The sequence below is a fragment of the Lathamus discolor genome, chromosome Z (assembly GCF_037157495.1).
Source record: "Lathamus discolor isolate bLatDis1 chromosome Z, bLatDis1.hap1, whole genome shotgun sequence".
Taxonomy (NCBI): Eukaryota; Metazoa; Chordata; class Aves; order Psittaciformes; family Psittacidae; genus Lathamus; species Lathamus discolor.
The window spans coordinates 28777330-28790791 of NC_088909.1; the positions used below are offsets into that span (position 1 = coordinate 28777330).

The window sequence follows — 13462 nt, forward strand, 5'->3', positions numbered from 1 at the left end:
ATAATGATGAAGACATTTGGCAGGAGCCCTCAACAGGAGTTAAGATAGGATGGGCTTTTGAATCTCTACTTGCCCTAGTGGCAGCATATCGAAACAGAGAAATGATTGACAACCTGTTTAGTCAAACAAAAAGGTTAGCCAGAATAACAAAAAAAGAATTCAGAGATTTAAATTTACAATTGCAGGCAACAACCAAAATGACCTTGCAGAACAGAATGGCATTAGACATGTTATTACTTAAGGAACATGGCGTTTGTGGATATTTAAAGGACAGAGTGGATCACTGCTGTATTCACATTCCTGATGTGACCACAGATATAGAATACGACATTTCCCAGCTGTACAACATTGAAAAAGAAACGGAAAAAGAAAAAGAATATATTGAACAAAACTGGATCGGAGCACTTTTTGATGATCTAGGCCTTCACCTCACAGGATGGGTCCATTCCCTCGTACAAACTATAATAGTGATACTGATTGTATTTTTAATGCTATATTTGATGTATCTTTGTATTCGAAAGGAAATAGCCCAAAACAGGGCATGGACCCATCGAATCATAGAGGCAGGAACTAGGAAACATTTGAAATACCCTACACCTCCACTGACTTATCAGGAGACAGCTACCTAAGAGAATGAAAATACTTACTTAAGTTAAGTGAAGTATTTTCAAAGGGGGGAAATGTTAGAGAAAAAGGCAAAATTTTACGATAACTAAACATTAGAAATGATTATATTTGAAAATTTATAAATCAGTAGTGTGGGTTTGGAAATACTGTAATTTTCCAGTACAGTCTGTAGTTTGTACCAGAGTTATTCAGTAACCAATGTTAACAATGGTAGGCTAGGTGGTAAGAGCTAACATAATTACATACGGTAAAGGGCATACGGGTGGATTTAAAAAGTATTGTGAAAGTCTATCGAAGTAGAAATTAATGGATACACCAGGGTAGTCAAGTGAGAACAAGACAATGCTGGCGTCCACACAATGGTTGGGATATATCCAAGGAACAGAAAGGTGAAGGAGGACAGAGCGAGGAAGACTTCTTACTTCATCTGAGGAAGACTCCTTACTTCATCAATGCGACCACCAGAAGAGGCTACGCAAGCGCAGAAGAGGCTGATGTCGTAATAGACTGATGTGGCAATCCTTGATGCATATGTATTAGTTAATGATGCAATCCGTGTTAAATATGTATTAGTAACCAAATTTTAGTGTATAAATTGCGAACGCGATGTGACGAGGTCGAAGCCAGATTTGGGCGAGTGCCCCTGGTTTCCCAGCGCTGCAATAAAGCACCTCATATAACCATTCCGGTGGTTATGTGTTTATTCTTACGCTAACAATGGTAATGTGTCTAAGAAACCCCACCTTACAGAAATGATTTGGCATTTGAATTATGTAAAGCTATGGAGTTATGTTATGAGTTGTGAATTAACCTTGTACTTTTTTACTATTATGTTTCAGTATATCATGCTATAAAAATGTAATTTTATTTCATATAAGAAAAGCAGAAAATTATTTTAGTATGTCCATTATTTTATTTTATCAATTTTTGAACAATGAAAGACTATTTAACCTGTGTGGAAACACTTGTCAAGTGCTTCATTGTTCAAAATGAATTTGAATGATTTGGTTTGGTTTCCCAGTTGAAATATGCTTGAAGCAGTTATAAGATGTCCATGGTTGTATGTATGAAGAAAAGTAGATGTATAATTTTGTCTTGAAACTTCTCTGTATTACATTTCTCTGTTCTGCTTTAGAGTTTAGTACTTTTGGTTCTAATTTACCAGTTTTTAACATAAAATACACTTTGAATATTATGGCAGAGAAACACTGAATAATGGAAATTCCTAATAATCTGTTCATGTGGTGTGTGTAAAAAAGAAGACAGATTTATTATTATTATTATTATTATTATAATTATTATTATTATTATTATAGAATGCATATCAAACTCTTACAGTGTTTTAAAACTCATGGGGTTATTTTATATTTTTGATAATGCTAAAATATCAACAAATTCTTGAATTATTTCTTAACTCCATTGTAATTTTTTAAGTTAAGATTCAAGTCTTTGTTCTGATGCAGCTTTATCATAATCATAGAATGGTTTGGGGTGGATCATCCAGTTCTAACCCCCTTACTATGGGCAGAGAATAACAGAATCTTTTGAATAGGTACTAGTTGAAATACTTAGATGTGATTTGAATCATGTACTGGGAGATGTTATGGATTAACCACTGTGATTTTGACTCCTCTTTATCACTGTATCATATTGGGGTGGCTCCGTATAAACAATGAAATATTAATACTGATGCTGATTCCTTCCTAGAAACTGTTTTATTTCAATGAGTTACCATAATAAGATGAAAATTAATCTTACTAAAAAATTCTGAACATTTCTTATTATAATTTTAATTGTTCAGTTGTTATTTTTTCTGCTCTTACTGCATTTCCATCACATATAATCAAAGTTTCATAATCATGGTTATGTGTAGCATTTATGAGTTTGTTGAAACAGGTATGCTTAACTAATTTAAATTATTTTCTTTTGAGGACAAAGAAACTGTTACATTACATTCCTCTGACTATTATAGTGAGTACAGAATACTGTACGTGTTTTTAAACTAATCTTAAAACACAGTGGGTTTTGAGAATAGGTTAATTAAGGATATAAGAGGTCAAATGTCGTAGTTTGGTTTTGTGGCAGAGCTCGAACATGAGTTTTCTTGTTAACAAAGATGTTTCAGAACTTGCCAAGGACCACATTTTGGTGCCTGAGACTTTTAATCTATTTTCTTTCAGATTGAATTAATTAGACTTACAGGAACTAAACTGACATTTGGAAGGTGTGTTTTTATTATTTATTGGTGGTTTTGCTAGGGGGAAAGATGCTCATTCTCTGTCCAGATGTGGCATTACTTCTGCTGTGCTCTTCAGCACGATCTATGGACTATTCTACCCCCCAAGACAGCCCAGGAGATTCTTACAGATGTACTAGAGGAATCTTTGTGTATGCTGTCCTCCAGATATTGTCAGGCCTGCCCCAGTTACAAGAGAACACCACAAATCAGGTAATGGTTGTATACTTAATACAAGTTTTTAATGGATAAATAAGTCTTACTTTTCTGTTATGCGCTTTTTTGATTCAAATTTAAGTGTTAATGAACACAGCAGAGGGGATAGACACAGTTTCTTACTTGGATGTCATTTTAATTCAATCTATTTTGTATATATTGGTATATTTGGTGGTCATACACTAAACTGGGCAGAATCAAAGACCTCTTTTGAACTCTTAGTGAAATTGTTCCATAAGCGGCTTACTTGGTTTGAAAGCCTCATGAGAAACAGTGCACCGAGGAGTAGTAGCACAACTGAAAACGTGGGCAGCATTGGCAGCATCAGGAATCATTGATTCATGAAGAAAACTCCATGTGTTCCAATAGAATTTGGGTTTTCATAGGGCTTTTCAAGTCGAAGAGCTAGAAGGTCACATCAGAACATGCCAGAAAGAAGCCAGTGATGCAGGAGAGAGAAAAAAGAAGCTATTCCTTCTCCTGTTGTTTTAGGAAGTATGAATGTGGAAGTTCTTGTTGGGATTCTTACAGTTTGCCAGAGAGGAGGGTCTCTTCAAGAAATACTAAAGCAAGTGGCTCCAGGTGGAAGCTTACCCTACCTCTGTCCTTTCTCTTTCTATGAAATGTCGTGTATTAAAGAAATTGGTGCATTTCCTATCTTGCCTGTTTGTAGGAAATGAGACACAGTCAGCAGAGATATGTTCTGTCTGAGCTAAAAGTTATGTGCTATCATCCTAAGTTTCATTATGAAATGAAGCAGTGTCATGGAAACTTAAGTAACTTGCACAAATTCGCATTCTTAGAATAGCTGGTGAAAAAAAAAGTTTTATTCTACATATCAAAATGCCATTTTAAATGCTCTATTACTGCAATAATTTCCCATTACTTTGTATCTTTAGGTACAGGGAGGTTTCCTGAAAACTGCTATAAATTTCCCGGAAAGTAAAAATACCCTGAAATATGAAAAATATGTATTGATATAATTATTTCTTAAATGTGGTATTAGTCAGTTCTATATGAATTTGCTTCAAAATACTAAACAAGAAAGATTTTTTTACACTGTCATTTTGTAGAGAAGCTGTTTTATCTAATAAGGCTATTCTTGAATTTGTCAGTAAGTAAATTGAATTATCCAGCCATCCACAAATGAAAAAAAATATTTTTAATTAAGATAATTCAATATATTTTTATTATAGAGGGTTTACGTATTCATTTATAATACAGTACTTTGGAGGGGGTCTTTTCTTCCAGTGGTTTTTGAAATATTAGAGATCTGATCTGCAATATAGACAAATGCGTGTTTGCTTAACTTTTCCAAAAATAAGATGACCCTTAAAAATGCAGATGATCACATATGCATCCATTGGCTTTTAGGTAATGAGGTCCTTTTTTCACTCCAGCATCATGCCTGCTGTATATTTTGTGTTATCCTTCTGTTTCCTATCTGTTGTACGTCAGCATTTGAGATTATGTCGTTGTACTTTGCGTTCTTGCTATTGTTTAGGCCAGTATCCCATGATGCTCTGTCAGCCAGTATCAACAGCAACACATTACTGACTCAGAAATGCTCCGTATTGTAATATGTTGCCTGGCAGTTTAAGTTTTACAAATTGAAGATTTAGTTCACTTATCATGACTTTTTTTGCACCAGCAGGATTTAAAAGTAGTATGAACATTCTAATTATACTTTAGTCATAAAGAAATCAAAATTTAATTGTATTTAGTTGTAGTTTAGAAAATAAGGTGCTTCTGCCTAGTGGCATTGTCCTTTGAAAGAGGAAATGTCCAAATTTTTTAAGTCTCCTCTTGACTAGTGTCAATAACAACTTTTCTGTGGAAGTGCTGAAGTTTTACAGTGTAGCTCATAATTCCTACACCACTGATGAAAGATGAAATTTGAAGTCCACGCTGTGATTTAGCTATTTTATGTTGTCAGAGGAAAGCTCTACTTAACTGAAATTTACCACTCTCCTGATATCCCAAGTAATGTTATTTTCATATTTTTCTTTTTTTTTTTTTTATTCCCCTACAGAATTGATATTGCAGCAATTTTGATGTCCACTGAAGATATGCTCTGGTCAGTTTGTAGCTCTGTTAAGGAGTTTCTAAATCCACATGAAGACAGAGATCTCAAGATCTATAAAATACATAGCCACTGCAATAGTCTGCTGTCTGTGCTGGCTATTTTAACTTCACCACTGAAGAATTTTTATGAGTGAGTATGATTGAAACATTCAGTTTGAGATAAAATTGGTTCTTGAACTTGCATAGGTATATCTACGAGGTGAATAATGTGTTGAAATACAAATGCAATGTGTAGTGTTGACACATTTTTATAACCTTCAACTATTTCTTGATTTGGTCTTGCACTTCTCCTTAAAAGCTTACCTAAAGCACAATTATATCTTGTGGGATTTTATTAGCTTTGGATCAAGTCCTGTACTTCACAATTTGTCTGGTCATAATATAGAATGCAGTGAATATCTGGTTAGATTTCCGCTGTAGCACAAGCAGTAGAATTTCATTACTAATTACTGGTCTAAATTTGCAATTTACTGTTTAGTTAGCAGACATGTTGGAAACATATTGTTATCTCTCTAAAAATGTTTACTACTATGGCATCAAAGCCTGTGGTAAGGTTTTTCAAGGACTTAGTCACTTATACAATTGAAAAGATTTTCATCTTCATACTTACTAGTTCAGATTTAGCTACATAGAACTTCCAGGTGAATTAGAACGTTCTGCTGTCATCCCATAATAATTCTATAGGTAATGGGTGAGCTTTAACTCATCCATTTGGGTCCCTTCCAACCCAAACCATTCTCTGATCCTAAGATTCTATGGTAAGAGCTCTGCTGTAAATTTGGTATAATACAAACTGAGATCACAAATTTTAAAAACCCAAGAAAACCCAAAACCAACAAAGCCAAGGCCTATTCAACTGATTTTAGTTATTAATCTAAACAAGAATATTCTAGGTGATATTCTAGGTTGTGCAACTAAGAGGGTGGCGACCTCCTGCAGTTAAGCTTCTTTAAATATTTTTTGCCACGTGTGGGCTCTTTTCAGTCTTTTCATTATTTGTAGACTCTGAGGAACATGCAAAAGTGGATTATAACTAGATGTTTGATCTTATAAAATGCAGGTTTATGAAAAAAAATTGTAATTAAAAAGGTGATTCACGAGCAGATTAGGTAGTCTTGCTGTGATGATAAGAGGAAGTTACAGCTACCACAATGCCCATTCCTGCCTCCATTACTACTTCTTCATGAAAGCCCTTAGAACGATGAACTAAAATAAACACGTAGTATAGTCTGTTCCTTTTAGCTATTCTGGGCTACTTCAGTAATCCATGTTGTTTACAGATTTTTCTATACCTGGAATGATTATAAAAACTGTGCTAACTTGAGAACTCAGTGAGTTTCAGAACAAACTGCCAATGGAGAGAGTGAGGCAGCATATTTTTATTTTATGTAAAATGCTACAGATTAACAACTTGGTCATATAGGTTTCATATTTAGGCATATACATTTCAGTATCATAATCTGATTTTCTAGAGATCAAGAACTTGACATGCACAGGATGTAGCAACTCATTTAATTTACTACAAAGTACTCTGCAAATCATAACCAAAATCTGGCAGCTTTATGTAGGAAGAATATAAAAAATGTCATATTCTGTTATGTGGTTACAAAACCAATATTAACACTGAAAAACATTGTTAGAGATATGATACATGCTTTTGTGTAAATAAAAGGGGGCAATTTTAATGAACTGTGTATTCAAAAGTTCTATTTTCAAAACCTCTGAGACTTCACTGTCAAAACAGTTCTTTCATATTGTATGTTTCATTACAGCCAATATTAGTAACCTTAACCTAACCCGGTGTCCAGATACAAAGAACAAACAGATTAACTTCTTGAATGATCATACCCAGTTGGCAACACTTTCATATACTGAATTTTATGTTGAATTCCTAGCTCCATTGTTTACTGAGCTATGGGTGGCTTACTATGTTAAGAATCTATCAATAGCAAATTTAGAAGCTCTTCATGATTTTAAAGGGAACTAATCCTTTATCAGTTCTCTTTACAATTGCAGGTGTGTAATCAAAATTTCCATCAGTTAGCTTGACCCTATATCTCTCAAAACATTTGTAAAATTAACTGGAATTTAAATAAAGATTTTTCTTTTAAATCTATCATGCTCACTTTTGGTGCTAGCAGATTTCACTGCAGGGCCTAGATTTAAATTAATCTTTGGACTGCTCAGGAAAAGTTTTGTGTAATCAGAAAAGTGGTGAGGACCGAATGTTGTTTTCCAGGATTTGTCTAATATGATAAATAAAAAATTGCATGTTAAATAAAATGTGAAAATATGTAAAATATGAGAAAGTTGTCTAGTGTGATAAATTAGATAAAGTGACTGGTTCATTTCCAGCTTACTAGAGATGCTCTATTATAAACTATTGCTTCCAGAGAATTAAAATTATTCAAGATTCTTTATTATGTTATCGAAATGCAATGAAATAGTAAGGGTGCTGAAAAATTAATAATATCCTTAACTTCAAATAAAGTGATTCTGGCTTTCTCCTTCCTAATTTTGTGATTTAATGTTTTGCATTCTGCTGCCACTTAAAGTTTCTTTTATGTATGACAAGGCTTCTTAGACCCAATCCTAAACTCACCCATTAATCTTGACTCATCAGTTTTTAATACTCACTCAGTTTTCTGTGCTTCATTTTCCTTCACTGTTCTCTGGCCTTCCTGAAGTAGCTTTAGTGTAGAAGTGTTGGTTGAAAAGGGTTGGTGGAGGTCACCTAGTCCAGCCTCCTGCTCCAAGCAGCACAATCACCAAGAGTAGTCAGACATGACTGTGTTAGCTGACCCATGTAAACCTTTGGGACCTGAGATTTTACAACCTCTCTGGGCAAACCAGTTCCATGGCGGCACTGCCTTACTGCAAAGTATTGCCTAATATCTAGTGTGAACCTTCAAAACTGCTGGCTATGACTTGCCATATCACACCAGCCCCTGCTCAGAGAAGTTTGTCAGTGTTGTCTGTGTAATTACTCTGCATAGGCTGCCATTAGATGATTCAACCCTTTAGCCACCTCTTCGCCAGTGTAAAGGAGCCTAGATCCCTCAACCTGTCATCATAGATGGTGCAGTCTAGTCCCTTCCAGTTTTGTCACAGCCTCCTTGAGCTGTAGGACCCACACCTGGGAAAAATACATAAGGTAAGGCATCACAACCTTTAGGTTGCTTGCCATAGTCTTTATGCAGCCCAGTGTACAGTTTGCATTACTCCTAGTGACAATGCACTGTTTGCCTCATTTCAGCACCCTGCTGCCTATAAACCCCAGGCTTGGGGCTGGGAAGGGTTGGTACTCAGACAGCCCGTTCCCAGGCAAGGTTGTTACAATTCTGTTGCTGGAGCAACAAGTTGCACTTTATCTCAGTGAACTTTGTGAGTTTCTGTTGGCCCAGTGGTGCATGACTTGGCACTCTACTGTTATGTTACCTACTGTACTCGCTTTCCTCCGTTTAGTGACACCTGCAAATGTCCTAAATGTCTGTTGGCATCTGTCTGCTTTTGTCAAGGTTGTTGAGGAACCTCTTGAACAGCAGCAGTGTCGAGGATGTGTTCCCCGAAACTACTAGGTGTTGCTATTTTCTTGCTGCTTACCCAAACCTCTGAAAAAAGGGAGGTCATCCCTCAGAATTTCCACTTTTTTTCATCCCTCAGATGAAATTTCCACTTATCATAGTCTTACTCACTGGCAAGGTTGTCAGTTACTCAGTTCAAGTAGCTATGGTTTTTTGCAGTGGATCTAAGAGTTTCCATCCTGCTTGTGGATTCTGTAGGGCAATCCAATGCTGTTCTTCATTCGTTATTTTTACAAAATTAAATCATCCAGAGGCAGGCTGGCAATATGCGGTACAACACACCCATTTATGACTTCAGACAAGAGACTGTCTTCTGCACCAGGTTGAGGGTTGCTCAGGTTGGAGCAGATACATTCTTGTGGTTTGTTTTCTGTATTCTTTAGTCTTTTGTAAGGAGTGGGAAATGACAATCTTTCTGTTAGGGAAGATACCAAGAGTAAGGTGGGTGCACCTATTTATGTTTCCATGCTATGAATTATCGTGTCTTGCTTTCTCAGCAATAAATCAGGTAAATTACTTGAATTATGAGAGAATAATTTTCAGATTCTATTGGTAAAATTGCTGTCTGTTGGGTAAAGATATCTGTCATTCAACTGTAATAACTGAAAATATTTCTCTCAATTTTAATGTATGATTTTTAATTCATGAAGTTGCTTTTTAGTCGTGTTTATTCCTTATACAGAGCTAAATCATTTGAAGTCTCCAAGGAAATACCATTAGAATGCATCTTGTTTGCATCTCATTTTTTCACACCTGCACTGGGGCTTACAAGATCAATTCTCACCTTGTCACACTCTACGGAAGAATGAAACTACTGTAGCTTGGAATCTTGCTGTAGTATTAAATACTTTCACAGATGCCATCCGCTGCTTTGAGACTATAGGCAGCTGCTTTAACATAACTTGTAGTCAAAACAAATCTCCTACTAGCTATTATTATACACCTGTCAGAAGAGTGGTTGAATTAAACTGTCTGGCACAGAGTTGGGTTTTCCTGACAGGAATTACACAGCCAGCAGTGGACACTGAGAAATGCTGGCACCAGAATTATTGTATTATCATTAGACACTTGATTTTTTGATAGTATTTGAATTTATTCCAGTATTTCAACTATTTTAAGGCCCTCAGATTATCTCCATTTCAGTTTAAAAATTTGTGTGTTTTGTTATAAGCCTCAGAGTCCAAAAGCCTGCCCTGTGATTGTACTTAGGAGACGGCTAAAAAAACACACTAAGGAAGCTGCTTAAGCCCAGAAGTCTCTCAACACTTTAGACACTATCAATAGAAAAGATGTAGATTATTTTTTATTAGGTTACTACCCAAACTGTATCTATCATGCTTTCTTGTAGGAAGTTTGCTTTATGCTTTGCTATATTAAGAAAAATATTTCAACAGATGAGAAACAGTAAGGTGGGGTTTTTTTTCTTTAATTTTCTCACAATGTTTAAATTACTGTCTTTAAGATAATTATTTTGTAGTTCAAGTTCTCCCTTTGTCTATATTACAATCTCTGGCTTATTTTTAATCTTCATGTTTTCATGAATTCACAAGGAGCACAAATTCACTGTGTGCTAATCCTTATGCTCAGATACCATGATATCATTCTTCAATATGAGGGTGGTGAGGCACTGGCGCAGGTTGCCCAGAGAAGCTGTGGCTGCCTCATCCCTGGCAGTGTTCAGGGCCAGGCTGGACTGGGATTGGAACAACACGGTCTAGTGGAAGGTGTCCCTGCCCGTGGCAGGGGGTTGGAACTGGATGAGCTTTAAGGTTGCTTCCAACCCAAACCAGTCAGTGATTCTATGATTCCATAGAATCATAGGATCCCGGGTTGGAAGGGACCTCAAGATCATCTCGTGCAACTTTTCTAGGCAAAGCGTGACCTAGACTAGATGTCATAGAATAGGATCATAGAATAGTTAAGGTTGGAAAGGACCTTAGGACAGTCTAGTTCCAACCCCCCTGCCATGGGCAGGGACACCTCACACTAAGTGCTATGTCCCAGCACGCTGTCCAGACAAATCTTCACTGTGTCCAACTCTGGGGAGTACACTACTTCCCTAGGGAGATTATTCCAGTAGCTGGTTGTTCTCACTGTGAAGAATTTTCCTCGTGTCCAGTTGGAACCTCCCCAGGAGTAACTTGTGCCATTTACAGGTCCTCTTTTCCATGGGACTCCCTGCTTACTTAAGATAGTTTTGAAATCTGTAGTAAATTATTACTATTGGGTTTATTAGTAACTTTATTTTTATAAATAAATCACCCTGTCTTTTGGAGAAGTTCAGAAGCTACACACCTGTCTTTTTTGTTGCATAAGTGTAATTCTCTTCTTTCATCTGGGTCTCATAGCCAGACAGTGACTTTATAAGCATGAAGCTACATGTCTAGATAGCTTACATGCAGCTCTGAAAAAGAGCTTTTTAAATAATTAAATGACAAAGCACAAATTCTACTGGTGCCATGGTGACAAAGCACTCTATAAGAAAGAGGAGATCTTACCTTTTAGGTTAGGAGTTTGTGAAGTCTTTATTCCAAAGGGTTTCCATTCTGTCTCCAGTTTTAAATGCTTAGATAAGTTCTCACTCTTTCTGTACCATGACAGGAGCTTTTTTTAGCATCTTGTAAAAAGAGCCTCTTGTCCTGAAAAACTCCTCATGTCTTTTCCTGAGGTATTTTTAAATGTCCTTCTACTCTTACTGCAATAGAAATACTGACTCAAAAGTGGGAGTGACATTGAATCACTTCAGAAAGTAAAGCAAATATACCATAAATGAGTTCTGTAGGAGTGGCATTTTTAAAGGTAGTTGCCTTCTTTGTATAACTTAGAAAATACCAGACATGATACATAAAGGAACAACCTTCAGGGAAGGAAAGTTATTAAGATGAAAAGTTTACCGCCAAGTTATTTTAAAAAATAAGGTGCAAAAGAAGTGATCATTGATTGTATTTAATAGAGGATGGATGTAACAGACTATATCCCCTCTGATGCAACTGTATTCAGTGTAAATGAGAGTAAAAAGGTAAGAGCCCAAGGGGCATCCATTCTTATCACATTATTGTATCTAGTGATTGCTACAGAACTCACAAATACTAATGCATCTATTATTATTACTTATTAAATAACAAAGGCAAATATTAAATTTTATGATCCTCTCTATATATACATATATATAATCATAATATCATTAATTAATAAAACCAGTTAATTTTTAGTATCAGTGAATTGAACACATCTGATTTTTTGCCTCTCACATCCTTTAAGTGAGAGAAGTTATGCAAAAGTGACATAAAATTAGCTTATCTAATTCTTCACTAGTCTTTATATTTGAAAACAGTACTTTTTTCAACCAGCATTCTAGTTCTTACAAACCAGTGAAGTTCCAAAGCTTCTGGTTCAAATCTTTTGCCCAGTTTAATCCGAAGACTGTAAATACTTGAATATTAATCAAAAGATAACCATACACTTTAAAAAAATATTTTGCTTGATTATGATAAAAGTATTGTTAATATGATGCATGTATTATGCAGAAAGAAAAAAGCTATAGAAATGAATGAAGAATAATGCTCATTCAATGCATTTTCAAACATAGTTTGAAAACGTGCTATATAGGAGTGAAAATACAAAGAAAACTGCTTTAACAGTACTAACAGTGCTAGATACCAAGTTTCAAAGAGTGAATATAAATAAGATATATTAGAAATTTTTAACAGTACATAAGTAAATTTGCAGTCATGTATGCATATGCATATGCATATTAGTACTATTTGTCTTAAGGGATTTTCTGTGTATTTGTATGTATTTAGTAGCAGTATTCTGAAGGGATTTTCTTCCATGTAATTCAGAAGTATTTGGGTTTTTTCAGGACATTTCTGGACAATTCTGATGAACATCTTCCTCCAGATTTTTCAGAAGTCTTTTATCACCCATTACACTGGTTATGTTGTATACCGGCGTCTTGCTCTTCCTTACTGAAGTGAGTATCAAAAGTTGATTGTTGTTAAAGAATCACTAGCTGGTCAGTACTAATCAAATTCTGTTACATTTTGAAGTCTTTTCAACATTTTGAAAAATCTATATATTAATGCATGTCTAATTGATATTATGATTAAGAAAAAACACAGAAACATCTTTTTAAATTCACTGTAAATTTTCCTAATTTTCAAACTTTAACAGTCTGTAAGAAAGGCCAAACTGAAAGCAGTGTACTGTGTAGCTTTTTGCTAGTCTATTCATTATGTTTGATATTCTAATTATCTGTAAGTTTTTTTCCTTTAATTAAATAGTATATAGCTCTTGACAATAATGTATTTCAGCACAGTTCCTGTTTTGAAAGGTTTATAATAAAGAATGTATGACTCCCTGTTTATGACTGCTGGCTAAAAAAAAAAAAAAAAGTTTGATATATAAATAACTCAATGAAAAATATGCTGATTGATCGTAGTTGATTTTTTGGGAGATTACTGCATGATTAGAGGCAAAAACTTAGCTTCTTTTTCTGTGTCACTGTATATAATGACAAGTTACATACGAGACGTATGCTACCAGCTGTGCTGTCATTCCCTTTCTAATTTTGAACCTGAAGCACTCCCACACCAGTGCAGATTCTCTCCTAACCCCTTCACCTCCTCCTCTTCAAAAGTTATTTCCTGAGAGATTTTCACTCTCCATTTTCCTGAAAAGCTGCTTTTATGAATTGTTATTGTGTTTTGTGAGA

At 35.3% G+C, this 13462-nt stretch overlaps 1 protein-coding gene across 8 annotated transcripts in view; it reads left to right on the top strand.

Annotated features, from left to right (window-relative positions):
- Positions 1–13462, top strand: part of KIAA0825 (KIAA0825 ortholog) — a 252279-nt gene that overhangs the window by 92432 nt on the left and 146385 nt on the right. For all 8 annotated transcript variants that reach the window (XM_065663713.1, XM_065663710.1, XM_065663714.1 and 5 more), the window contains 3 exons: positions 2886–3076; positions 5112–5294; positions 12611–12721. In XM_065663713.1, coding sequence (XP_065519785.1) covers positions 2886–3076; positions 5112–5294; positions 12611–12721 — 485 coding nt within the window. The remainder of the gene's footprint in view (positions 1–2885; positions 3077–5111; positions 5295–12610; positions 12722–13462) is intronic.